Source organism: Bombina bombina, chromosome 8, assembly GCF_027579735.1.
Source record: "Bombina bombina isolate aBomBom1 chromosome 8, aBomBom1.pri, whole genome shotgun sequence".
In the NCBI taxonomy this organism is placed as follows: Eukaryota; Metazoa; Chordata; class Amphibia; order Anura; family Bombinatoridae; genus Bombina; species Bombina bombina.
In genome coordinates, this window is record NC_069506.1 from 40632905 (window position 1) to 40659337 (window position 26433).

The 26433-nt window shown below is 35.7% G+C and overlaps 1 protein-coding gene across 1 annotated transcript; it reads left to right on the top strand.

Moving 5' to 3' along the window:
* Nucleotides 1–5243: 5243 nt before the first annotated feature.
* On the top strand, nucleotides 5244–11742 carry LOC128637978 (chymotrypsin-C). The gene is made up of 8 exons (XM_053689862.1): nucleotides 5244–5296; nucleotides 7286–7374; nucleotides 7459–7556; nucleotides 8203–8325; nucleotides 8883–9019; nucleotides 9729–9874; nucleotides 11228–11380; nucleotides 11588–11742. The coding sequence occupies exons 1-8, from the start codon at nucleotides 5257–5259 to the stop codon at nucleotides 11603–11605; spliced, it is 804 nt and encodes a 267-aa protein (XP_053545837.1). The 5' UTR covers nucleotides 5244–5256; the 3' UTR covers nucleotides 11606–11742.
* The last annotated feature ends 14691 nt before the right edge of the window (nucleotides 11743–26433 follow it).

Genomic DNA, 26433 nt, shown 5'->3' on the forward strand with positions numbered 1-26433 from the left:
GCCCTCCCGCATCGCAAACACTATAATAAAGTTATTAACCCTTAATCTGCCACTCCCGATAACGCAGCCACTAAAAAAAATTAGTAATTCCTATTCCGCTACTCCCCAACATCGTCACCACTATAATAAAGTTATTAGCCCCCTAAACTGCCACCCTCCCGCATCGCAAACACAATTTAAATATTATTAACCCCTAATCTGCCGTCCGCCCACTTTGCCCCCACTATACTTAAGTTATTAAGCCCTGCAACGCGCCACTATAATAAACCTATTAACCCCTAAACCGCAAGCCCCTCACAATGAAATATACTAAAGTAAACTATAAACCCTTAAACCGAAAGCCCCCCACATCGCAATAAACTAAATTAAACTAGTAACCCCTAAACCTAACGCCCCCTAACTTTATATTAAAATTACAATTAGCCTAACTTAAATTAAATTAAAACTTACCTGTCAAATTAAAAGAACTAAGTTTAAACTAATAATTAAACTAATATAATAATTAAACTAAAATTAAACTAACTACCAATTAAATAAAACTAAACTACAGATTAAAAAAATCCTAACGCTACTCTAAAAATTACAAACTATCTAATTACAAAAAATAATGATGATGAATCCGGCAATAGAATGAGAGCTGCTTAAATCCTATTGGTTGATTTGAACAGCCAATAGGATTTTAGCAGCTCTAATTCCTATTGGCTGATTCAAATTTTTCAGCCAATAGGAATGCAAAGGACGCTATCTTGAATCGCGTACCTTGCATTGAAGATTCAGTGTACGGCAGCGACCGTATAAAGAGGATGCTCCACGCCGGATGTCTTCAGGATGGACCCGCTCCACGCCGCCGGGATCAAGATAGAAAATGCCGCCTGGATGAAGATAGAAAATGCCGTCTGGATGAAGACTTCTCGCCGCCTGGATGAGGACTTCGCCACATGGATGAAGATAGAAGAGGCCGTCTAGATGAAGATCGTTCAAGCGGGACTTTAAACACTGTAGGTGGATCATCGGGGGTTAGTGTTAGGTTTTTTAAGGGTTTTTTTGGGTAGCAAAAGAGCTAAATGCCTTTTTAAGGTCAATGCTCATACAAATGCCCTCTTTAGGGAAATGGATAGCTTAGGTTTTTTTTAGATAGTTTTTTTTTTATTTTGTGGGTTTGGGGGGGTAGGGCTTGTAATGTTAGTGGGTCTTTGTATTTTTTTTTTCAGGCAAAAGAGCTGTTTAACTTAGGGCAATGCCCTACAAAAGACCCCCTTTAAGGGCTATTGGTAGTTTATTCTAGATTAGATTTTTTATTTTGGGGTGTTTTTGTTTTTTTTAAATAATAATAATTATTTTTATTATTTTTGATAATTTGTTTGTGATTTTGTGTAATGTATTTTTTTTGTTTTGGGGTGGGTTTTTATTTTTAGATTAGGGCTTGGGCATTTCATAAAAGAGGGTGGGGGTTTGTATACTATTAGGGGGTGTTTGTTTTGTTTTGTAGCAAAAGAGCTGTTAACTTTAGGGCAATGCCCTACAAAAAGGGCCCTTGGTAGTTTATTATAATTAGGGTTTTTATTACTTTGGGTGTTTTTTTGTTTTTTTTTAAACAGGGTATTAGATTAAGAATAATTTTTATTGTTTTGTATAATTCCGTTTGTTATTTTCTGTAATGGTAGTTTTTTTATTTTTTGTAATGTTAGGTTTTAGTGTAAGGCAGCTTAGGTTTTATTTCACAGGTAAGTTTGTATTTATTTTAGCTAGGTAGTTAGTAAATAGTTAATAACTACCTAGTTAAAATAAATACAAACTTACCTGTGAAATAAAAATAAAACCTAAGATAGATACAATGGGGCCCATTTACTAAGCTCCGGATTGGAGCTTGAGGGCCCGTGTTTCTGGCGAGCCTGCCAGAAACACCAGTTATGAAGCAGCGGTCTAAAGACAGACATCGCCACAAATCAACCCGATCGAGTACGATCGGGTTGATTGACACCCCCTGCTAGCGGCCAATTGGCCGCAAATCTGCAGGGGGGCGGCGTTGCACCAGCAGCTCACAAGAGCTGCTGGTGCAATGCTGAATACGGAGAGCGTATTGCTCTCCGCTTTCAGCGAGGTCTGTCGGACCTGATCCGCACTGTCGGATCAGGTCCGACAGACCATTGTTAAATATTTTTTTATTTCACAGGTATTATTTAGTTAATAATTCTAACTTTAGTTTAGCTCTATTTTAATTATGTTAAAGTTAGGGGGTGTTAGGGTTAGGGTTACGGTTAAGGTTACGTTAGGGTTAGGGCTAATAGTTTAATTTAGGTTGTTGCGATGATGAGGTCTGGCGGTTTAGGGGTTAATAGGTTTATTTAGTGGTAGTGATGTGGGAGGCCAGAGGTTTAGGGGTTAATACCTTTATTTAGTGGTGGCGATGTCGGGGAGCGTCAGAATAGGGGTTAATAACTTTAATATAGTGGCGTCGATGTTGGGGTGCAGCGGAATAGGGGTTAACTATTTTTAGGTGGTGGCAATATCGGGAGCAGCAGATAGGGGTTAATAACATTATTTAGGTGGTGGCGATGTCGGGGTGGCAGATTAGGGTTGTTTAGACGTGGGGTTTATGTTAGGGTGTTAGGTTTAACGTAACTTTTATTTTCCCCATATACATTAATGGGGCTACGTTACGGAGCTTTTCATTCCGCAATCGCAGGTGTTAGGCTTTTTTTCAGCCCACTTTCCCCATTGATGTCTATGGGGGAAGCGTGCACGAGCATGTCAAAACAGCACTTAAATTGTGTGCGGTATGGAGCTCAACGCAACTATATCGCACGCACAAGACGACTGTTTGAAAACTTGTAATGGCTGCGCTATAGGGGGGTTTAATAACGCAACTTTTGTTGTGTTTGTTAATTTCCCTATAGCGCGCATAACTCGTAATCTAGCTGAATGAGAACTATAGTGTGAAAATATTGATAGAATTACGCTGGGATTTATGAGAAAATACGCTTATGGAACACCCATATTTAGCCCATTTTAGGGGGAAAAAAAAACAAAATTACATTTGTATTTTATACTTTTAAGTAGGAATTTCTTCCTTTTTTTGCACATCCATTGTTTTACTTTAGACCAAGGGTTCTGAATATTTTATGACTAAAGACCCTCAATGGTTTGCTTAAAGGGACAGTAAAGTCATAATTAGACAGCCATGATTTAGACAGAGGGGCCTAGTTATCAAGCCGTCAACCTCAAATACGCTGGAATTCCGCAGCGTATTTGTGGCGAGGCTGATTCGCCTTAGTTATCAAAGGCTAGAGACCGGCAAAAGTAGAATTTTGTGACGTAAACTTCGATCCGCAGGACTCAGTCCGACACAGATCGATTCTTACGTCACTCAAGATGTTCCGCACACAAGTGCGGCACAATCTGACTACTTTTGCTAGTTATCAAAAAACTAGCAGGTACGCTCGGCACTTTTCCGGCCCAGCGTACCTGGTTTTCAAACCGCCACCCTGGATGCGGCGGATCCCATAGGAATCAATGGGAGTCAGACCATAGCGAAAGTTCATGTTCGCTGCTGCCAGACATCCCATTGATTCCTATGGGAGCTGTCTACACCTAACACCCTAACATGTACCCCGAGTCTAAACACCCCTAATCTGCCCCCCCTACACCGCCGCAACTAAATAAAGTTATTACCCCCTAAACCGCCGCTCCCGGAGCCCACCGCAAGCTACTCTATACATATTAACCCCTAAGCCGCCGCTCCCTGACCCTGCCGCAACTATAATAAATGTATTAACCCCTAAACCGCCACTCCCGGAGCCCACCGCCACCTACGTTATACCTAGTAACCCCTATCCTGCCCCCCTATACCGCCGCCCTCTATAATAAAGTTATTAACCCCTATCCTGCCGATCCCGCACCTCGCCGCAACTAAATAAATAGTTTAACCCCTAAACCGCCGCTCCCGGACCTTGCCGCAACCTATATTACATTTATTAACCCCTAATCTGCCCCCCCTACACCGTCGCCACCTATAATACATTTATTAACCCCTATCCTGCCCCCCACTACACCGCCGCCACTGTAATAAATGTATTAACCCCTAAACCTAAGTCTAACACCCCCTAACTTAAATATTAATTAAATAAATCTAAATAATATTTCTATTATGAACTAAATTAATCCTATTTAAAACTAAATACTTACCTTTAAAATAAACCCTAATATAGCTACAATATAAATAATAATTATATTGTAGCTATCTTAGGATTTATTTTTATTTTACAGGCATCTTTCAATTTATTTTAACTAGGTACAATAGCTATTAAATAGTTATTAACTATTTAATAGCTTACCTAGCTAAAATAAAGAGAAATTTACCTGTAAAATAAAAATAAATCCTAAGATAGCTACAATATAATTATTATTTATATTGCAGCTATATTAGGGTTTATTTTAAAGGTAAGTATTTAGTTTTAAATAGGATTAATTTAGTTCATAATAGAAATAGATCGGATGAGTGATAACTCTCACAGTCCGCTGCTCAGAGAATGAAGCAAATTTGATAATAGAAGTAAACTGGAAAGTTGTTTAAAATTGTATGGTCTACCTAAATCATAAAATATTTTTTTGGGGGTTTCATGTCCCTTTAATGTCCATTCCCTTTTCTCCAGACTGTTGCAATTGTCAATAGCTTGGTTTTACTTTACGTATGATAGCCAGGCACAGAACAGCTGAATGAAAATCTAAAGGATTGTATCTTATCTACTTCTATAAAAATGCAAATCCCAAATAACTAGCCACAACTTTTACTGTTATTTTTGTGCAATCAAAACATGGATTTTTAAATTATTCAGAGATCCTGTCCCATATGCTATAATTCGGCTTCCTTTCCATACACCCATTGGGTATAGATACCCCCAGTTAAGAACCCCTGCTTTAGACTGTTAGCTACAATACATGATTTCCTTTATTTTCAACCCTGGTAAACTTCTGCCTTAAAATTTAAAATATTCACAGTTGAGGGTTAATTTAACAGGTTTGGTGGAGAAAGTCACAGCTGTCTTTTCTTGCTAGTAGTGCACATTTTCACCTTTCACCAAGCTAGAAAAACTGATAAAATAGATACAGAATCAATACGCAAAAATGTCCTCCTATCAGAATGGGCAGAGCTCTCATTGGCTAGCCTAATCTCACTGCCGTTAATCAAATAAGGTGACAGATATGACTTTGTATATATAAGTCGCAGACTTTAGTGAATCAGTCCGACAAAGCAAAATGTTCAAGTTGGTTTTTCTTGCAATTTTCCTGGGCTATGGTAAGTTTGCACCTACTTTAATGGATAAATAATATTTAGGTTTAAATGAGAATATATTTATATCACTTTTTTATTCAGTTTTTGTTGTTGTTCATGAATAATTAGTGCTTTAAAAGTACATATAGTTCCAAATAATTTTCTGAAATCTTAGGAACTTGTCTTGTCAAACTCATATATGGTTGTATCATGTGCAGCCAATCACAGTCTAGATCTGGACAGTCAACTTATTAGTTTTTAATATAGCCTGTGATTGGTTGTAATAATAACACACAAATCTGATTTCTCAGGGTTTCCAGTAAACTCTTTTTTATACAATGAAAACTAACAATTTTAAAAGATTCTCTTTTAAATTCCTAATCGGATATTTACTAATTTCATATTCTCTTCTATATTTATATATATATATATATATATATATATATATATATATATATATATATATATATATATATATATATATATATATATATACACACACACACACATACAGTATATATTTATATATATATATATATATATATATATATATATATATATATATATATATACATACATATATATATATATATAGCTAGAAATTATTGTGATGAAATGGCTGAGAAGTTTTGTCTTAAAAGAAACTCATAACATTTTAAGATGATCTCTAAATTCATGAATATATGACTTCCAACTCTTATTTAATCCAATTGTATAAAATGAAGAAATGATTAAGACAAAACTCAGTGGCCCCTAATAAGATTTTGTCTTCACTGACTCCCATCTTTACTGATCTTTAGATTGTGTCCCTTACATATAGTGACTAGAATTACACAAACAGACATTAGATGTATAGAATATAATCATCCAAGTGTCAGTCATTTAGCAACAAACTGTCATTAATGTAAAGGAAATCAGTTACATTTTCTCCTGTACACACTGTCAAAAATAAATAGTGTTACATTAATACACATTTACACCCACAGACTGATACAGTCACGGTCAGTATATACAGTTTTCATTGGAGTAAGTAAAGCCCACATCACACTTTAGCAATTAGACAGATACTCAGGGCTGCAGCCCCTATTAGACTCAAAGATGCACCTGACGAAATTCTTCAGCAAAAGAATATATTCATTAATAGGGGATCTTTAGAAAGTGATATAAAACCCACATATTTTTCTTTCATAATTTAGATAGAACATACAATTTTAAATAACTTTCAAAATGTACTTCTATTATAAAATTTGCTAAATTCTCTTGGTATCATTTGTTGAAGGAGCAGCATTGCACTATATGAGTTAGCTGAACTAAGGTGAGCCAATTACAAGAGGCATATATGCAACCACCAATCAGCAGCTAGCTCCCACTAGTGTGTTGTTGCTCCATACCCTACCTAGGTATGCTTTTCAAGAAATCATACCAAGAGAAAAAAGAAAATTAGCTAAAAGAAGTAAATTGAAAAGTAGCTAAAAATTACATCCTCCATCTGAATCATGAATATTTAAATTTGACTATACAGACCTTTTAAAAGGTGTAAATGTTCTTAGAGAAAACTGGAAAATACTATTACAGAAAAGCTCTTAGCTGGCTGCATTTTGTGGTGTTAATCTATCTGTGCAACTGGTCTAGTCCAAAAAGAACAGCTAAAGCAAGGGGTTTGCTAACACAACATGCAAGTTAAAATTATACTTTTATGGTTCAGATAGTTCATACATTTTTAAGTGATTACTCAATTTACTCCTGTAATTAAATTAATATTATTTTCTTGGTATCCTTTGTTGAAAACATATTTTTCAAAAGCAGCAGTGCACTACAGGGCTGCAAGCTGATGATTGGTTGCTACACACAGATGCCTATTGTTATTGGCTGACTAGATGTGTAGCAGTGCATTGATGCATTTCCTTTCATACTTTTATACCCCTTTAATATCTCATTCTGCTCTTCAACATCTATGTATATCAATACCTACTGTTACACTAAACTTATTTCTGATTTGATTCCATATTTTAGCCCACAGCTGTGGTGTTCCCACATACCAGCCCATTCTGTCCAGAGTGGTTGGAGGACATGATGTGAGGTCTAACAGTTGGCCGTGGCAGGTAAGGGGATACGCTGCTTGTCTCAGAAGATGGACCCCCAAACCCTGGTGCGCAATATGTAACCGTGACTCTCTGTATTTGTAGATCTCACTGCAGTATCAGGGAACCAGTGCTTGGGGACACACCTGCGGAGGAACTCTCATTGCTTCCAATTGGGTCCTGACAGCTGCTCACTGTATCAGGTATCCTCACAGTATGTTATAGACACTACTATAAAGAATAATATGCACAGATACTGATCTAAAAATCCAGTATAAAACCCTTTAAAACCTTACTTAGAAGATCCCAATTTAGCACTATTGAGGAGGTATGACTGGGACACTCAATGAAATAGGCCGAGAAAGCCAGAAGAGCAGAAACTCCACCCCTCTCCCCTCGCCTGCATATGAAAAGACCCATTACACAACCAGGAATCTGTAGACATCAGTATACAACCAACACTTTGGGGCTTGGTTAGGAGTCTGAAAATCAGCACAATGTTATTTAAAAATAAGCAAAACTATACATTTTTACAAAAACATATAAATTGACCATCTAGAAAACATTTATGCAAAGAAATCTAGTGTACAATGTCCCTTTAAAAATACTTTATTTGTATTTATGAAGAATCTCTCTTTTAATGGGTATCTACTAAAACCACAGTCACTGTTCCTAAATAGACCTAATTTGCATTACTTCAGTATTATACATTTTGTTGATGAACTGCATAAGTGTTCTAATATTATTTGTATAGACTAACTTGGGTCTACAGCTATCATTTGGCGTATGTTTTTAAATTCCATTTATTTGTATAGGGTTGAAACTTACTTTATTAATTTTTCCCCCCAGCTCTGGCCGCGTCTACAGAGTGGTCTTGGGCAAACACAGTCTGCAGAGTGAAGAGGAAGGATCTGTTATTATCTCTCCTGAAAAAATTATTGTACATGAAAGCTGGAATTCTTTCCTCATTGTGTAAGTAAAACTGGGATCCAAATTGCTAAATTGATGCACAGATCTAATAGATTTCTTGTGCACTTTATATTTCATTGATTGGAGCAAAGAGCTTTACCCCAATACATAACAGTGTATGTCTGAATCTAACCCTCAGATAATTTACTGTATATTGTCTCTGATATTAAATATTTACAAATATGTATTTGTAAACATTCTTTTAATTGGATCTTTGATGAAGTGTCATTGGTCATTCATTTTGTAAGTCTTTTGTTAGTTGTATTTTGTACTTGTGATTAGGCAAGTCCCTTTATTGTCAAGTCAAAATTAGTGCATTTAATTTTTGTGTTGTCATAGGCACTGCTGTGCCAAAACCCTAGCCCATAATATGCCCCTGCCCGGCCTATAAAAACATATGTAAACCTGGTGGCTTCCTGGGTTGCTTGCTGTGCATTGTTGGACCCTCATTTGACATTCAATGTATCCATGCAGATTTTATTTACAACACTGAATATACTAGAGTTATTATTTACTATTCGTTTTCTGGAATTAAAATTTCATTCATCTGTTTGTTATAGCAATGACATTGCCTTGATCAAACTGTCACAGCCTGTGGTCTTTAGTGACAAAATCCAAGCTGCCTGTCTGCCCGCTGATGGAGCATTGCTTGCCCAGGACTTCCCTTGCTATGTGACCGGATGGGGACGTCTGTACAGTAAGAGAACAAATTGATATGGATGTCACTTGGTCCATGTTTGCTGCAATAATTTAGTTGTCAGAGTCAAAAATTTTATGCATACAGAATCAGGGTCTACAACTAAAGTGTCAATTTGCTATAAGAGTTATTATTCTTACATTAATTTATGCTGTATATATATATATATATATACTGTAAACAATGTGTTAAATGTTCTTTTAAGGAAATAACTACAGAATCTCCCAAAGCACAAGATCTAACTTATTTCTCTATATTGTAATTTCATTATGTGACTCACATTTTCACAACAACAATACATTGTAATAGAAATATACTTTGTTTTGCGTATCAACTGCCCCAGGTTCCCATTAATGCTATACATCACAACTCAAAACTGATCCATTGAACACAAAGAGAAAGTCCATTGACGCAACATAAGAGTTGGGCCTTTCCTCATCTCTTAATTTTAATTATTTATATGAGAAACAAAACAAAATGTCAATCAAGTTAAAATGAGCTATTTCATTGCATTGCTAATCTAGTCCATGTATCATTGTCCCTTTAATTAGCCTATAGGAACCATCCATCACAAGATTAATTATTATTAATACCATTACCTAATGATATGCACACTGCTAATATAAACACTAATATGCAGTATGTGACAGCTCTGATCACACAGGTCTATATAGACATCCTATATGACAAACATGATGTTGTGTTTCAGCCAACGGACCTATTGCAGACAACTTGCAGCAAGCTCTTCTCCCAGTGGTCGACTACTCAACTTGCTCTCTGCGTGACTGGTGGGGAACCCAAGTTAAGGCAACCATGGTTTGCGCTGGTGGTGACGGAATTGTTTCTGGCTGCAACGTAAGAAACCAAGGGTTCTATGCTTTACAGTATTTCACCAAGTTTGACATATTTTAGGTTTACAATCTCAATCTACGTAACTGCTCCCTGATATCACAATTTGCTTTTAAAATGTCTTTTTAGCTTTTGATTTTAAAAACATAGAAACATAAATTTTGATGACAGATAATAGCTAAAAGGCCCAATGAGTGTGTTTATTGTTTAAGTATACACGTAATTCACTGTTAGGATAGCCTTAATCATATTTCAGTTTTTCTTAAATGTATTACAGTATTTGTTCTTACCACCTCTACTGGGAGTCTAGTCCATGAATCAACCACCTTTGCTTTTACAAATTACTCCTGAACCTACAACTAGAGAACATGACCGCTTGCTCTTTTCTTGCTCTTTTCTTATGAAAATTTCTGTCACCGACATATTAATTAATTTTATGTACTTGAAGATTTCTGTCATTTCACCTATCTCTCTATTCTTCTCTAATCTATACCTATAAAGAACTTGAATCATGTGCTTGTATGTTTTAAATTGTAGAATATGTATCGTTTGTGTAGCCTTTAATTGAACAGTATCAAGAATGTTAATACCTTTTTGAGATCTTGGGGCCAATTTAACAAATGGCGGGCGGACATGATTCGCTGTAACTAATCATCTCCCGCAGACATCGCTAAATGCCGACAGCATACGCTGTTGGCATTTAACACTGCACAAGCATTTCTGGTGAAATTTTTGTGCAATGCCGCCCCCTGCACATTCACGGCCAATTGGCAGCTAGCAGGGGGTGTCAATAATCCTGATTGTATCTGATCGGGATGATTGCTGGCGGACAAGTTAAGGAGCAGTGTTCTTATGACCGCTGCTTCTTAACTTCTCTTTCCGGCGAGTCTGAAACTTTGGGGGTAGATTGCAGCATCCGGTGCTTAATAAATCCACCCCATGGTCTCCTGAAATGTCTACAAGATTAAAACTTAATATAATAACACAATGGACACATTTTTAAAGGATTTCTGTAATATGAATCTTTTATCTTAAATCCAACCCTCAGTAAGGATGAAATACTCTAAGGTGGACTCCACTATAGCTTAGATTTGTTTTTTAATTAATTGTCTTAAGAGGGTTCACTTATATCAATTCTTGGCTGAATTAATTTGTTTGAATTGTTTCTTTTAAGACAATATTGAATTTGAATGCTGAATGTATTCAAAAAGTCAATCTTTTTTATAACACAACTAAAAAAATGACTATAAAATTTTTTTCTTTTTCTGAACAATAGAATGAAATAAATTAAATTAAACACACATTGACCTGTCCCATAAAAATGCGCTGACCTTATGCATAATCTCTTGGTCAATGCAGGGAGATTCTGGCGGCCCTCTGAACTGCCAGGCAGGTGATGGAAGTTGGTCAGTACATGGAGTTGTTAGTTTCGGATCTGGATTGAGCTGCAATTATCTCAAGAAGCCTACAGTGTTCACCCGCGTCTCTGCTTACATTGGCTGGATCAACCAGGTGAGTAGAAAATTATACACAGTTCATAAGCTTACTCTACAGTACCACAACTTACATTTTATAGTTTGTTAAGAGAAATGTTATTAAGTTTTGCTGCTCATGTAAAGGGAAATATAAATGGTAAATTACACATGAATGATCATTATCAGTTTTATATCTCTTTTGATTCATAAGTTCTATATTTACCTAGTCTGTTTTTTCCCCCAGAAAATTGCAAGCAATTAAGAAGCAACTTGGATTTCGTTCTGTCCCTCTCCTTATCGATATTACTATGGGAAAAAAAAATATATCAACTTTATTTTTGCTTAGCAACTTATATAACTGGAGAGTTTTCTATCAATAAAAATGAATTAGCTGAAAAATACTTTGTCTTTTTATCTTTTTTTTTTGTTTGTTTGAATCATAAAAATACTCATTACATCTGGTTCACATAAAAAAGAAAATATTTAACATAACAGAAAACCCCCACTAAAATTATTTAAAAAAGACATAATTAAGAGATAAGAAAAAATGTATTATGTGCAGAATAGTTTTTAAGTTATGTGCTGTAATGGAATACTTTGGTAAAGACGAATTTTCACAAATAGGACATCTACATACAACTTTCTATGTCCTGCCTTACATGCTATTAATGACCATTAAATACAGTAGTATTGCATAATAAAAATTCATGAATAATAAAAATATAATTCAATTGTAGTTACTCTGATTTTTAAATGAGCAATAGATTTATTTTTTTCAAACACATTTCAAAATGTCCTCCCCTGTATCATGTGACTGCAGCCAGCCAATCACAGACTTGTATATGTATACACTCTGAACTCTTACACATTCTCAGTAGGAGCTGGTGACTCAGAAAGTGTGCATATTATACGACTGTGCTCAATTTGATAGTGGAAGTAAATTGACAAGTTTTAAAGTGAACTTTATAGATGCTATCGGAGCTACTCTGTGGATCTGCAACTTTGTTTAAATATATACATAATTTGAAAAGTGAGAGTGCACATGACATAAAAATTGTATGTATATACACCAGCAATGGGAAAGTTCTAAGACCAACTACCCAAACTAAAGAAAAAGGGAGAGAAAAGAAAGGGAGAAAGAAGGTAGAGGTGAAAGGCCATGGATAGGAGTGGTATTCTTATATAGAGAGATAATATATACTATAAAGGTTGCCAATACATCCACACCTTTATTTGGAAGCTAAATACTCCCTATGTTAAAAAAAAGCTATGGCCATTTAGAAAAAGTATTTATTTTATTTAGCTTTATAAAGGTGTTGATTTAATTTGGATTTATGAGCGTCAGAATGGGTTTGAATAGATGAGTAATGGATCTTCCTGTTTAGTACTTAGGTTCAGTTTATAATTCCTGGTTATATTTTCCATGAGTATATAAAAGAGTGTGTCTCATAGCACATAGTCATTGGTACACACTGAAACAGGTCTTCTGTGACCACTTTGAAGAATATCTTGAGCTACCCAAAGTGACATTCTAGTTCTACTGGCCATTGAGTTGTTATCTTGCCACCAAAACAAGTCCACCACTGGTTATTTTCAAAAAGTGTACAAATGTCCCACTGACGGCAGCATTCTGTTAGCATTCTTAGTCTTGAAAAGTTGTGTGTGAGAGAGGCGCTAGTGAAAGCTTTAAGTGTTAAAAACTAGGAGACAGGAAAATTTTTTTTTCTAAAAACTTGGTTAAATAAGTCAGATAAATAATGTATCAGAAAATAGGGCAATAAAAATTGATGTCCAACTTGATAATATAGATGAGAGAGAACAATATAAAATATACTGAATAAATGTACACAATATTCCCTATTATAGGCTTAGTATGATATATAAACAAACATTCATTAATCTTGTAAAGACGTGAATCTCGCTAAAGTTAATATGAGCAGCAGTTATCACTCTAAATAAATCATTAATAAACAGTGGTATATCACTCTAAAAAGGATTAAGAATGAGATGATCGAGATTTGGATATACAGAAAATATTTTCACTATTTAGACAAACAATAATTCATATACATATATGCTTAATAAAAACAGACAATAAAAACATACAATAAAACACTAAAAAAGACTGGGTATACCGTAGGAGAGAGCCCAGGTAAAGTCTCTAAAAACTTTTGGTATAGAATATCTGAAGATAGTGAAATAACAGTTGAAAGTTCCCAAATAGATGTGTGGAGTAAAACAAGTAGCGATCTTTTAGCGTTGCTTATAAAACATCCTCTGACGGCAATATTGTTTCAAATGAGTGATTTCAGTCTCTATTTGAAACAGTAGCGTTCTTTTGGAAATAACTTCTTTTATGTTTCCAATTGTTATGTATAATAGTAGTGGCCAGCCACTATTTAACTTTTAGTTGGTCCGTGCTGAGAGAAGGTTTTTAGACACCCTTTAGATTTAAGGGGATAAAATACGGAAAAAAACTGTACCTTTGAAGTAAGTCTCTCTTTAACCCGCTATGCAGGTAATCTTACCTCCTTCTATGTGTAGTTCGGTTAGATGGCTCCCGGTCTTGGGGCTCCTGATGATAGTAGTTAGTGTAACCCATTTTTTTCACTTGCGCAAGTTACCTTTTAACCAGTGATTTCTTCTCCTGCACTTAGTACTCCATTGTACGCAGGTAACGATCAGCTTAAGACCCGTTGTTTTCCCCTGCATTTAGTACTCTGTTGTACGCAGGTGACGATCCGCTGGTCAAGCTTTTTTTATCTTTGTTACTCAATATTGACAGAGGCAAAAGTGCACCTCAAGATGGTATATTTTAAGTGGTAAAGTCTTTCACAGCAAATAGTTATAACACAGTTTCTACGCGTTTCACCCGTATTATGGGCTTTTTCAAGATACTGTGTTTCCTTAGGCCTAGATTTAGAGTTCGGCGGTAGCCGTGAAAACCAGCGTTAGAGGCTCCTAACGCTGGTTTTGGCCGCCCGCCGGTATTTGGAGTCAGTCATTAAAGGGTCTAATGCTCACTTTTCAGCCGCGACTTTTCCATACCGCAGATCCCCTTACGCCATTTGCGTATCCTATCTTTTCAATGGGATCTTCCTAACGCCGGTATTTAGAGTCGTTTCTGAAGTGAGCGTTAGAGCTCTAACGACAAAACTCCAGCCGCCTGAAAATAGCAGGAGTTAAGAGCTTTCTGGGCTAACGCCAGTTCATAAAGCTCTTAACTACTGTACCCTAAAGTACACTAACACCCATAAACTACCTATGTACCCCTAAACCAAGCTCCCCCCACATCGCCGCCACTCGATTAAAATATTTTAACCCCTAATCTGCCGACCGCCACCTACGTTATACTTATGTACCCCTAATCTGCTGCCCCTAACCCCGCCGACCTGAGCGCTACTATAATAAAGTTATTAACCCCTAATCCACCTCACTAACCCTATCATAAATAGTATTAACCCCTAATCTGCCCTCCCTAACATCGCCGACACCTACCTTCAATTATTAACCCCTAATCTGACGACCGGAGCTCATCGCTACTATAATAAATGGATTAACCCCTAAAGCTAAGTCTAACCCTAACACTAACACCCCCCTAACTTAAATATAATTTACATCTAACGAAATAAATTAACTCTTATTAAATAAATTATTCCTATTTAAAGCTAAATACTTACCTGTAAAATAAATCCTAATATAGCTACAATATAAATTATAATTATATTATAGCTATTTTAGGATTAATATTTATTTTACAGGCAACTTTGTAATTATTTTAACCAGGTACAATAGCTATTAAATAGTTAAGAACTATTTAATAGTTACCTAGTTAAAATAATAACAAATTTACCTGTAAAATAAATCCTTTCCTAAGATATAATTAAACCTAACACTACCCTATCAATAAATTAATTAAATAAAATACCTACAATTACCTACAATTAACCTAACACTACACTATCAATAAATTAATTAAATACAATATCTACAAATAAATACAATTAAATAAACTAGCTAAAGTACAAAAAATAAAAAAGAACTAAGTTACAAAAAATAAAAAAATATTTACAAACATAAGAAAAATATTACAACAATTTTAAACTAATTACACCTACTCTAAGCCCCCTAATAAAATAACAAAGCCCCCCAAAATAAAAAATTCCCTACCCTATTCTAAATTAAAAAAGTTACAAGCTCTTTTACCTTACCAGCCCTGAACAGGGCCCTTTGCGGGGCATGCCCCAAGAATTTCAGCTCTTTTGCCTGTAAAAAAAACATACAATACCCCCCCCCAACATTACAACCCACCACCCACATACCCCTAATCTAACCCAAACCCCCCTTAAATAAACCTAACACTAAGCCCCTGAAGATCTTCCTACCTTGTCTTCACCATCCAGGTTCACCGATCCGTCCTGAAGAGCTCCTCCGATGTCCTGATCCAAGCCCAAGCAGGGGGCTGAAGAGGTCCATGATCCGGTCAAAGTCTTCATCCAAGCGGGGCAGAAGAGGATCTTCCATCCGATTGAAGTCATCATCCAGGCGGCATCTTCTAAAGTCTTCCATCCGGAGCGAAGCGGCAGGATCCTGAAGACCTCCAGCGCGGAACATCCATCCGGCCCGACGACTGAACGACGAATGACTGTTCCTTTAAGGGACGTCATCCAAGATGGCGTCCCTCGAATTCCGATTGGCTGATAGGATTCTATCAGCCAATCGGAATTAAGGTAGGAATTTTCTGATTGGCTGATCCAATCAGCCAATCAGATTGAGCTCGCATTCTATTGGCTGTTCCTACCTTAATTCCTACCTTAATTCCGGATCCTGCCGCTTCGCTCCGGATGGAAGACTTTAGAAGATGCCGCCTGGATGATGACTTCAATCGGATGGAAGATCCTCTTCTGCCCCGCTTGGATGAAGACTTTGACCGGATCATGGACCTCTTCAGCCCCCCGCTTGGGCTTGGATCAGGACATCGGAGGAGCTCTTCAGGACGGATCGGTGAACCTGGATGGTGAAGACAAGGTAGGAAGATCTTCAGGGGCTTAGTGTTAGATTTAAGGGGGGTTTGGGTTAGATTAGGGGTATGTGGGTGGTGGGTTGTAATGTTGGGGGGGGGTATTGTATGTTTTTTTTACAGGCAAAAGAGCTGAAATTCTTGGGGCATGCCCCGCAAAGGGCCCTGTTCAGGGCTGGTAAGGTAAAAGAGCTTGTAACTTTTTTAATTTAGAATAGGGTAGGGAATTTTTTATTTTGGGGGGCTTTGTTATTTTATTAGGGGGCTTAGAGTAGGTGTAATTAGTTTAAAATTGTTGTAATATTTTTCTTATGTTTGTAAATATTTTTTTATTTTTTGTAACTTAGTTCTTTTTTATTTTTTGTACTTTAGCTAGTTTATTTAATTGTATTTATTTGTAGATATTGTATTTAATTAATTTATTGATAGTGTAGTGTTAGGTTAATTGTAGGTAATTGTAGGTATTTTATTTAATTAATTTATTGATAGGGTAGTGTTAGGTTTAATTATATCTTAGGTTAGGATTTATTTTACAGGTAAATTTGTTATTATTTTAACTAGGTAACTATTAAATAGTTCTTAACTATTTAATAGCTATTGTACCTGGTTAAAATAATTACAAAGTTGCCTGTAAAATAAATATTAATCCTAAAATAGCTATAATATAATTATAATTTATATTGTAGCTATATTAGGATTTATTTTACAGGTAAGTATTTAGCTTTAAATAGGAATAATTTATTTAATAAGAGTTAATTTATTTCGTTAGATGTAAATTATATTTAAGTTAGGGGGGTGTTAGTGTTAGGGTTAGACTTAGCTTTAGGGGTTAATACATTTATTAGAATAGCGGTGAGCTCCGGTCGGCAGATTAGGGGTTAATAATTGAAGTTAGGTGTCGGCGATGTTAGGGAGGGCAGATTAGGGGTTAATACTATTTATGATAGGGTTAGTGAGGCGGATTAGGGGTTAATAACTTTATTATAGTAGCGCTCAGGTCCGCTCGGCAGATTAGGGGTTAATAAGTGTAGGCAGGTGGAGGCGACGTTGTGGGGGGCAGATTAGGGGTTAATAAATATAATATAGGGGTCGGCGATGTTAGGGCAGCAGATTAGGGGTACATAGGGATAACGTAGGTTGCGGCGGTTTACGGAGCGGCAGATTAGGGGTTAAAAAAAATATGCAGGGGTCAGCGATAGCGGGGGCGACAGATTAGAGGTTAATAAGTGTAAGGTTAGGGGTGTTTAGACTCGGGGTGCATGTTAGAGTGTTAGGTGCAGACGTAGGAAGTATTTCCCCATAGGAAACAATGGGGCTGCGTTAGGAGCTGAACGCTGCTTTTTTGCAGGTGTTAGGTTTTTTTTCAGCTCAAACAGCCCCATTGTTTCCTATGGGAGAATCGTGCACGAGCACGTTTTTGAGGCTGGCCGCGTCCGTAAGCAACTCTGGTATCGAGAGTTGCATTTGCGATAAAAATGCTCTACGCTCCTTTTTTGGAGCCTAACGCAGCATTTGTTTGAACTCTCGATACCAGAGTTAAATTTATGGTGCGGCCAGAAAAAAACCCGCGGAGCGTTAACAGCCCTTCTACCGCCAAACTCCAAATCTAGGCCTTAGTTTACTGATTCAAATAATGCCGCCTTCTATTTGATTGGATCAGGATTTCATGACGTAACTGGGCTCTCTTAAAAGAATAGTTAACAAAGTGATCGGGCTCTCTCCACTATTAGAACATGACATTTCTACAGATGATCATTCTGTGACCAAATTGTGGTACTCATTTTAAAATATGTGAATAAATATATAAATGAAAGATAATAAATAAAAACAGAAGATAATAACTAAAAATGAATACGGATTACAACAAACATCTTGGTGCAGGGAACATTAAATCTTTCATCTCCCAGATTTCTGCTGAAAGTTTATTCATAGAATTAATCCTCCACATATCGATTATCTTTTGGATCAATATGTAGAGGCTCCTCTCAATTTGTACAATTTTCAAATGTAATAACTAAAGGCTACCTTTCTAATTTTTAACTTATTGGACTGGGCGATTAAATATATATATATGCTTCCAATATACATCTATTATCACGGGGTGTTTTAAGACATGTGAATATATACTAAACAACTAATTTCTGTCTAAAACTAATTTAATTGATAGAAAATAAATAAATATCAATAATTAATAATTTTTTTGGTGCAAATATACCCTATATAATTTCCTTAAAGTGACTAATTTTTTTTAACTCCTTAAAAATGATAAAACCTAATATCATAAGAGTTTAAAAACAATTAGTTATAGTGAACCTTAATATAATGTGATTCCTAAAAGTGTGTTAAATATAAAAAAATTGTAGATATATACATTCTAATTTGAGGATGTAGTATATTATAGTGATTCTAATATGTGAATGTGGTATAATATAGTGATTCGATGCAAACAAATTTATTTTTCTTATGAACAGATTTATACCAGTACATTTGACAGGAAATTATTTAAGTGCAGAGAAATGGGGATAATCAAATTCGGAATTTAACCCATATGGGTGTACAGTGTTAAAGTTGAGTATGAACTCAGCCTCTTTTTTTAAAATCAATTAAAAGGGTTTTTCCCCTGTCATCTATGTCGAGCCTGTCAATACAGCTCAAAAAAAAAAATCTATAACTGTCCCAGGATTAAAAGATGAATTTATCATAAAAGATACAATCAGGTGCAACAGTAAAGGGGTCATCTATTTATTAAAATGCTCATGTAATTTGTTCTATATAGGAGAGACAACTAGAATGTTAATAGATAGGATAAGGGAGCATTTGTGCAATATAAAAAAGGGAAATTTACATACTCAACTGTACAAACATTTTAGGGAAACCCACCAAAATAAATTATCAGACCTATCTTACTGGGGCCTATGTAAGGTTAAGCACAACTGGAGAGGGGGAAACTACGAACTCAGCCTTTTAAAAAAAGAGGCTGAGTTCATATTCAACTTTAACACTGTACACCCATATGGGTTAAATTCCAAATTGGATCCCCATTTCTCTGCACTTAAATAATTTCCTGTCAAATGTACTGGTATAAATCTGTTCATAAGAAAAATAAATTTGGTAGCATCGAATCATTATATTATACCACATTCTCATATTAGAATCACTATAATATACTACATCCTCAAATTAGAGTCACCTTAAATTAAGAAATGCATATATCTACAATATTTTATATTTAACACACTTTTAGGAATCACATTATATTAAGGTTCACTATAACTAATTGTTTTTAAACTCTTATGATATTAGGTTTTATCATTTTTAAGGAGTTAAAAAAAAAAAAGAGTCACTTTAAGGAAATTATATAGGGTATATTTGCACCAAAAAAAATATTCATTATTGATATTTATTTATTTTCTATCGATTAAATTTGTTTTAGACAGAGATGAGTTGTTTAGTATATATTCACATCTTAAAATACCCCCTGATAATAGATGTATATTGGAAGCATATATATATATTTATTCGCCCAGTCTGATAAGTTAAAAATTAGAATGGTAGCCTTTAGTTATTACATTTGAAAATTGTACAAATTGAGAGGAGCCTCTACATATTGATCCAAAAGATAATCGATATGTGGAGGATTAATTCTATGAATAAACTTTCAGCAGAAATCTGGGAGATGAAAGATTTAATGTTCCCTGCACCAAGATGTTTGTTGTAATCCGTATTCATTTTTAGTTATTATCTTCCATTTTTATTTATTATCTTTCATTTATATATTTATTCACATATTTTAAAATGAGTACCGCAATTTGGTCACAGAATGATCATCTGTAGAAATGTCATGTTATAATAGTGGAGAGAGCCCGATCACTTTGTTAACTATGCTTTTAAGAGAGCCCAGTTACGTCATGAAATCCTGATCCAATCAAATAGAAGGCGGCATTATTTGAATCAGTAAACTAAGGAAACACAGTATCTTGAAAAAGCCCATAATACGGGTGAAACGCGTAGAAACTGTGTTATAACTATTTGCTGTGAAAGACTTTACCACTTAAAATATACCATCTTGAGGTGCACTTTTGCCTCTGTCAATATTGAGTAACAAAGATAAAAAAAGCTTGACCAGCGGATCGTCACCTGCGTACAACAGAGTACTAAATGCAGGGGAAAACAACGGGTCTTAAGCTGATTGTTACCTGCGTACAATGGAGTACTAAGTGCAGGAGAATAAATCACCGGTTAAAAGGTAACTTGCGAAAGTAAAAAAAATGGGTTACACTAACTACTATCATCAGGAGTCCCAAGACCGGGAGCCATCTAACCGAACTACACATAGAAGGAGGTAAGATTACCTGCATAGCGGGTTAAAGAGAGACTTACTTCAAAGGAACAGTTTTTTCCGTATTTTATCCCCTTATATCTAAAGGGTGTCTAAAAACCTTCTCTCAGCACGGACCAACTAAAAGTTAAATAGTGGCTGGCCACTACTATTATACATAACAATTGGAAACATAAAAGAAGTTATTTCCAAAAGAACGCTACTGTTTCAAATAGAGACTGAAATCACTCATTTGAAACAATATTGCCGTCAGAGGATGTTTTATAAGCAGCGCTAAAAGATCGCTACTTGTTTTACTCCACACATCTATTTGGGAACTTTCAACTGTTATTTCACTATCTTCAGATATTCTATACCAAAAGTTTTTAGAGACTTTATCTGGGCTCTCTCCTACGGTATACCCAGTCTTTTTTAGTGTTTTATTGTATGTTTTTATTGTCTGTTTTTATTAAGCATATATGTATATGAATTATTGTTTGTCTAAATAGTAAAAATATTTTCTGTATATCCAAATCTCGATCATCTCATTCTTAATCCTTTTTAGAGTGATATACCACTGTTTATTAATGATTTATTTAGAGTGATAACTGCTGCTCATATCATGTTTAGCGAGATTCACGTCTTTACAAGATTAATGAATGTTTGTTTATATATCATACTAAGCCTATAATAGGGAATATTGTGTACATTTATTCAGTATATTTTATATTTTTCTCTCTTATCTATATTATCAAGTTGGACATCAATTTTTTTTTTGCCCTATTTTCTGATACATTATTTATCTGACTTATTTAACCAAGTTTTTAGAAAAACATTTTTTTACTGTCTCCTAGTTTTTAACACTTAAAGCTTTCACTAGCGCCTCTCTCACACACAACTTTTCTATATCTATATACTTGTTAACCAGGAGGGGGTTAATAGAGAGAGGCTTAAGTGTTTTAAGCCCTAGCGCTTCATATATCCTTTATATATCTAAGCATTCTTAGTCTAGGCCTATTTAAATGGTGTGGAGTCCGGTATGTTCTGTATAAGACTTTAAGAGCACATTATACACTTCCAAAAAGCTAATCCTGTAACCTACAAATGCTGCACATCAAATAACTTGTTTAGGCAATTTGCAGCATTTTGAAAACCTAGGTTACAGAATTTGCTTTTTTGGGGTTTTCTAGGGAGCGTTGGGACAGAGTGTTTAAAGAGACATTAAGCACAATTTTTTTTATTTTGTGATTCAGATAGAACATACAATTTTAAGCATATTGCGGCCCCAAGCCAAATTTCCCACACGGCTATTGGCTAAGAGGTGGAAACGTCACCTCTCAGCCAAATAGAGAAGGTAGCGTTCTGCGGCGATCGCTTCGAACAAATAAAGGAGCTTTCAGCATGAAGTATTTTATACTTCATGAATGAAAGAACCCTTTATTTGTTCCAATGGTAAATCCTAGTGTTTCACAAATGCTAGGATTTACCATCACTTTAATATTAATATTTTTTTTATAAGGGTTAAAATGTATATGGTATATGACAGTATAACTATAGGAATAGATATACAGGTATAGTTATATACACATACTGTATATACAGTATATATAGAAATATATATTTACAATAAAAATTACATTATCCTGTATGTAAAAATCATTGGCTTGGGAAATATGAATAACTCCTGCAATGACTTCTTTGGAGAGAATACTTTAACGCGGTCGAGATATTTGGTTAGCCCACGTCTGGTTTTGCTTACTTACAAACGTTTTACTTGTAATACGCGCTCAACCCGGCACTTGAAAAAAGCTTATTAAAATTACAATTACCCTAACTTAAATTAAATTAAAACTTACCTGTCAAATTAAAGAACTAAGTTTAAACTAACAATTAAACTGATATAATTATTAAACTAATATTAAACTAACTACCAATTAAATAAAACTAAACTATACGTTAAAAAAATCCTTACACTACTCTAAAAATTACAAACTATCTAATTACAAAAATAATGATGATGAATCAGCCAATAGAATGAGAGCTGCTTAAATCCTATTGGTTGATTTGAACAGCCAATAGGATTTTAGCAGCTCTAATTCCTATTGACTGATTCAAATTTTTCAGCAAATAGGAATGCAAGGGACGCCATTTTGAATCGCGTACCTGGCATTGAAGATTCAGTGTACGGCAGCGACCATATGAAGAGGATGCTCCACGCCGGATGTCTTCAGGATGGACCCACTCTGCGCCGCCGGGATCAAGATAGAAGATGCCGCCTGGATGAAGATAGAAGAGGCCGTCTGGATGAAGACTTCTCGCCGCCTGGATGAGGACTTCACCGCCTGGATGAAGATAGAAGAGGCTGCCTAGATGAAGGTTGTTCAAGCGGGACTTCAAAAACTGTAAGTGGATCCTAGGGGGTTAGTGTTAGGTTTTTTAAGGGTTTTTTTTTGGGTAGCAAAAAAGCTAAATGCCTTTTTAGGGCAATGCTCATACAAATGCCCTCTTTAGGGCAATGGATAGCTTAGGTTTTTTTAGATAGTTTTTTTTATTTTGTGGGTTTGTAATGTTAGTGGCCCCCTTTAAGGGCTATTGGTAGTTTATTCTAGATTAGGTTTTTTATTTTGGGGTGTTTTTTTTAAAAATAGTAATAATAATTTTTATTATTTTTAACCTTTTAACGCCGTTATGCCGTTCTATTCCGGCATAATTACACTGGACTTTAGAGCCGTTATGACAGAATAGAACGTCATAGCCAACGGCTGTCCTGAAGCCTTCTGTGCTTCCTGGATTTGGTTGGGGTCTGGAGGGCGTTCCTAGGATTATAGGGTTATATATAGGGTTATAGGGTAATATATAGGGTTATACAGTTGTGCCGATGTAGACACTTTAGCCCTGGCAGGAAAGGGTTAATAATTTGTTTGTTATTTTGTGTAATGTATTTTTTTTTCGTTTTGGGGTGGGTTTTTATTTTTAGATTAGGGCTTGGGCATTTCATAAAAGAGGTGAATGTTCTTTTAAGGGCAGGAAAAAGAGCAAAATTTTTATTGTTTTGAATTATTTAATTTGTTATTTTCTGTAATGGTAGTTTTTAATTTTTTGTAATGTTAGGTTTTAGCGTAAGGCAGCTTAGGTTTTATTTCACAGGTAAGTTTGTATTTATTTTAGCTAGGTAGTTAGTAAATAGTTAATAATTACCTAGTTAAAATAAATACAAATTTACCTGTGAAATAAAAATAAAACCTAAGATAGATACAATGGGGCCCATTTACCAAGCTCCGGATGGAGCTTGCGGACCCGTGTTTCTGGCGAGCCTGCCAGAAGCACCAGTTATGAAGCAGCGGTCTAAAGACTGCTGCTTCATAACCCTGTCCGCCTGCTCTGAGTAGGCGGACAGACATTGCCACAAATCAACCCGATCGGGTTGATTGACACCCCCTGCTAGCGGCCAATTGAGCTGCTGGTGCAATGCTGAATACGGAGAGCGTATTGCTCTCCGCATTCAGCGAGGTCTGTCGGACCTGATCCGCACTGTCGTATTAGGTCCGACAGACCATTGTTAAATAGGCCTCAATGTAACTATTAGTTATATTGTAGCTAGCTTAGATTTTATTTCACAGGTATTATTTAGTTAATAATTGTAACTTTAGTTTAGCTCTATTTTAATTATATTAAAGTTAGGGGTGTTAGGGTTAGGGTTATGGTTAGGGTTACGTTAGGGTTAGGGTTAATAGTTTAATTTAGGTTGTTGCGATGTGGAGGTCTGGTGGTTTAGGGGTTAATAGGTTTATATAGTGGTAGTGATGTGGGAGGCCAGAGGTTTAGGGGTTACTACCTTTATATAGTGGTGGCGATGTCGGGGAGCGGCAGAATAGGGGTTAATAACTTTAATATAGTGGCGGCGATGTTGGGGTGCAGTGGAATAGGGGTTAATAACTATTTTTAGGAGGTGGCAATATCGGGAGCAGCAGATAGAGGTTAATAACATTATTTAGGTGGTGGCGATGTCGGGGGTGGCAGATTAGGGTTGTTTAGACGTGGGGTTTATGTTAGGTTTAACGTAACTTTTATTTTCCCCATATACATTAATGGGGCTACGTTACGGAGCTTTTCATTCCGCAATCGCAGGTGTTAGGCTTTTTTTCAGCCCACTTTCCCCATTGATGCCTATGGGGGAAGCATGCACGAGCATGTCAAAACAGCATTTGAATTGTGTGCGGTATAGAGCTCAACGCAACTATATCGCACGCACAAGACGACTGATTGAAAACTTGTAATGGCTGCGCTATAGGGGGTTAATTAACGCAACTTTTGTTGTGTTTGTTAATTTCCCTATAGCGCGCATAACTCGCAATCTAGCTGAATGAGAACTATAGTGTGAAAATATTGATAGAATTACGCTGGGATTTATGAGAAAATACGCTTATGGAACACCCATGTTTAGCCCATTTTAAGGGAAAAAAAACAAAATTACATTTGTATTTTATACTTTTAAGTAGGAATTTCTTCCTTTTTTTGCACATCCATTGTTTTACTTTAGACCAAGGGTTCTTAATATTTTATGACTAAAGACCCTCAATGGTTTGCTTAAAGGGCCACTGTAAGTAAATATTTTCTATGCCTGTTACTAACTAACTACCCCAAATACGCTTTTTATCAATAGCATTTCATTAACATATCTCTACCGTATATCAGAAATCTTGTCTGCAAATTTAATTGTTTTCCAAACCCCCTCCGTGGGTATCCTTTGCTCTGTACCAATCCGTTTACAATACCTAGGTTTCAAAATGGCGCTTTAAACACAAAGTTATTGGTTTAAGTATTTTGAACATGCAGTGCTGAAAATATTGGGCAGGATAACGTGACATCATCGGCGAATAAAAGATATAACTTTTAGAACGTTATGAAACTTCGTTTTGGAGAAAATATAGGTCAGTAGGTTTTAATTAATGTTTATTAACTTTAATATGTTAGTTGTTTAGCTTAAAAATTATAACAGAAAGTAATCCTTTAAAGGGACAGTAAAGTCATAATTAGACAGTCATGATTTAGACAACGCGTAAAATTTTAAACAACTTTACAATTTACTTTTATTATTTCATATGCTTCCTTCCCTTGTTATCCTTTGCTGAAAGCTTTATCTAGAAAAATCTCAGAAGCCGGAAAGAACCTAGGTTCTAGCTGCTGATTGGTGGCTGTATATATATACTGATTGTTATTGGCTGACATATGTGTTCAGTTAGAAAACAGTAGTACATTGCTGCTCCTTCAACAAATGATACCAAGAGAATGAAGCAAATTTGATAATAGAAGTAAACTGGAAAGTTGCTTAAAATTGTATGGTCTACCTAAATCATAAAATATTTTTTTGGGGGGTTTCATGTCCCTTTAATGTCCATTCCCTTTTCTCCAGACTGTTGCAATTGTCAATAGCTTGGTTTTACTTTACGTATGATAGCCAGGCACAGAACAGCTGAATGAAAATCTAAAGGATTGTATCTTATCTACTTCTATAAAAATGGCAAATAACAAATAACTAGCCACAACTTTTACTGTTATTTTTGTGCAAGCAAAACATGGATTTTTACATTATTCAGAGATCCTGTCCCATATGCTATAATTCGGCTTCCTTTCCATACACCCATTGGGTATAGATACCCCCAGTTAAGAACCCCTGCTTTAGACTGTTAGCTACAATACATGATTTCCTTTCTTTTCATCCCTGGTAAACTTCTGCCTTAAAATTGAAAAT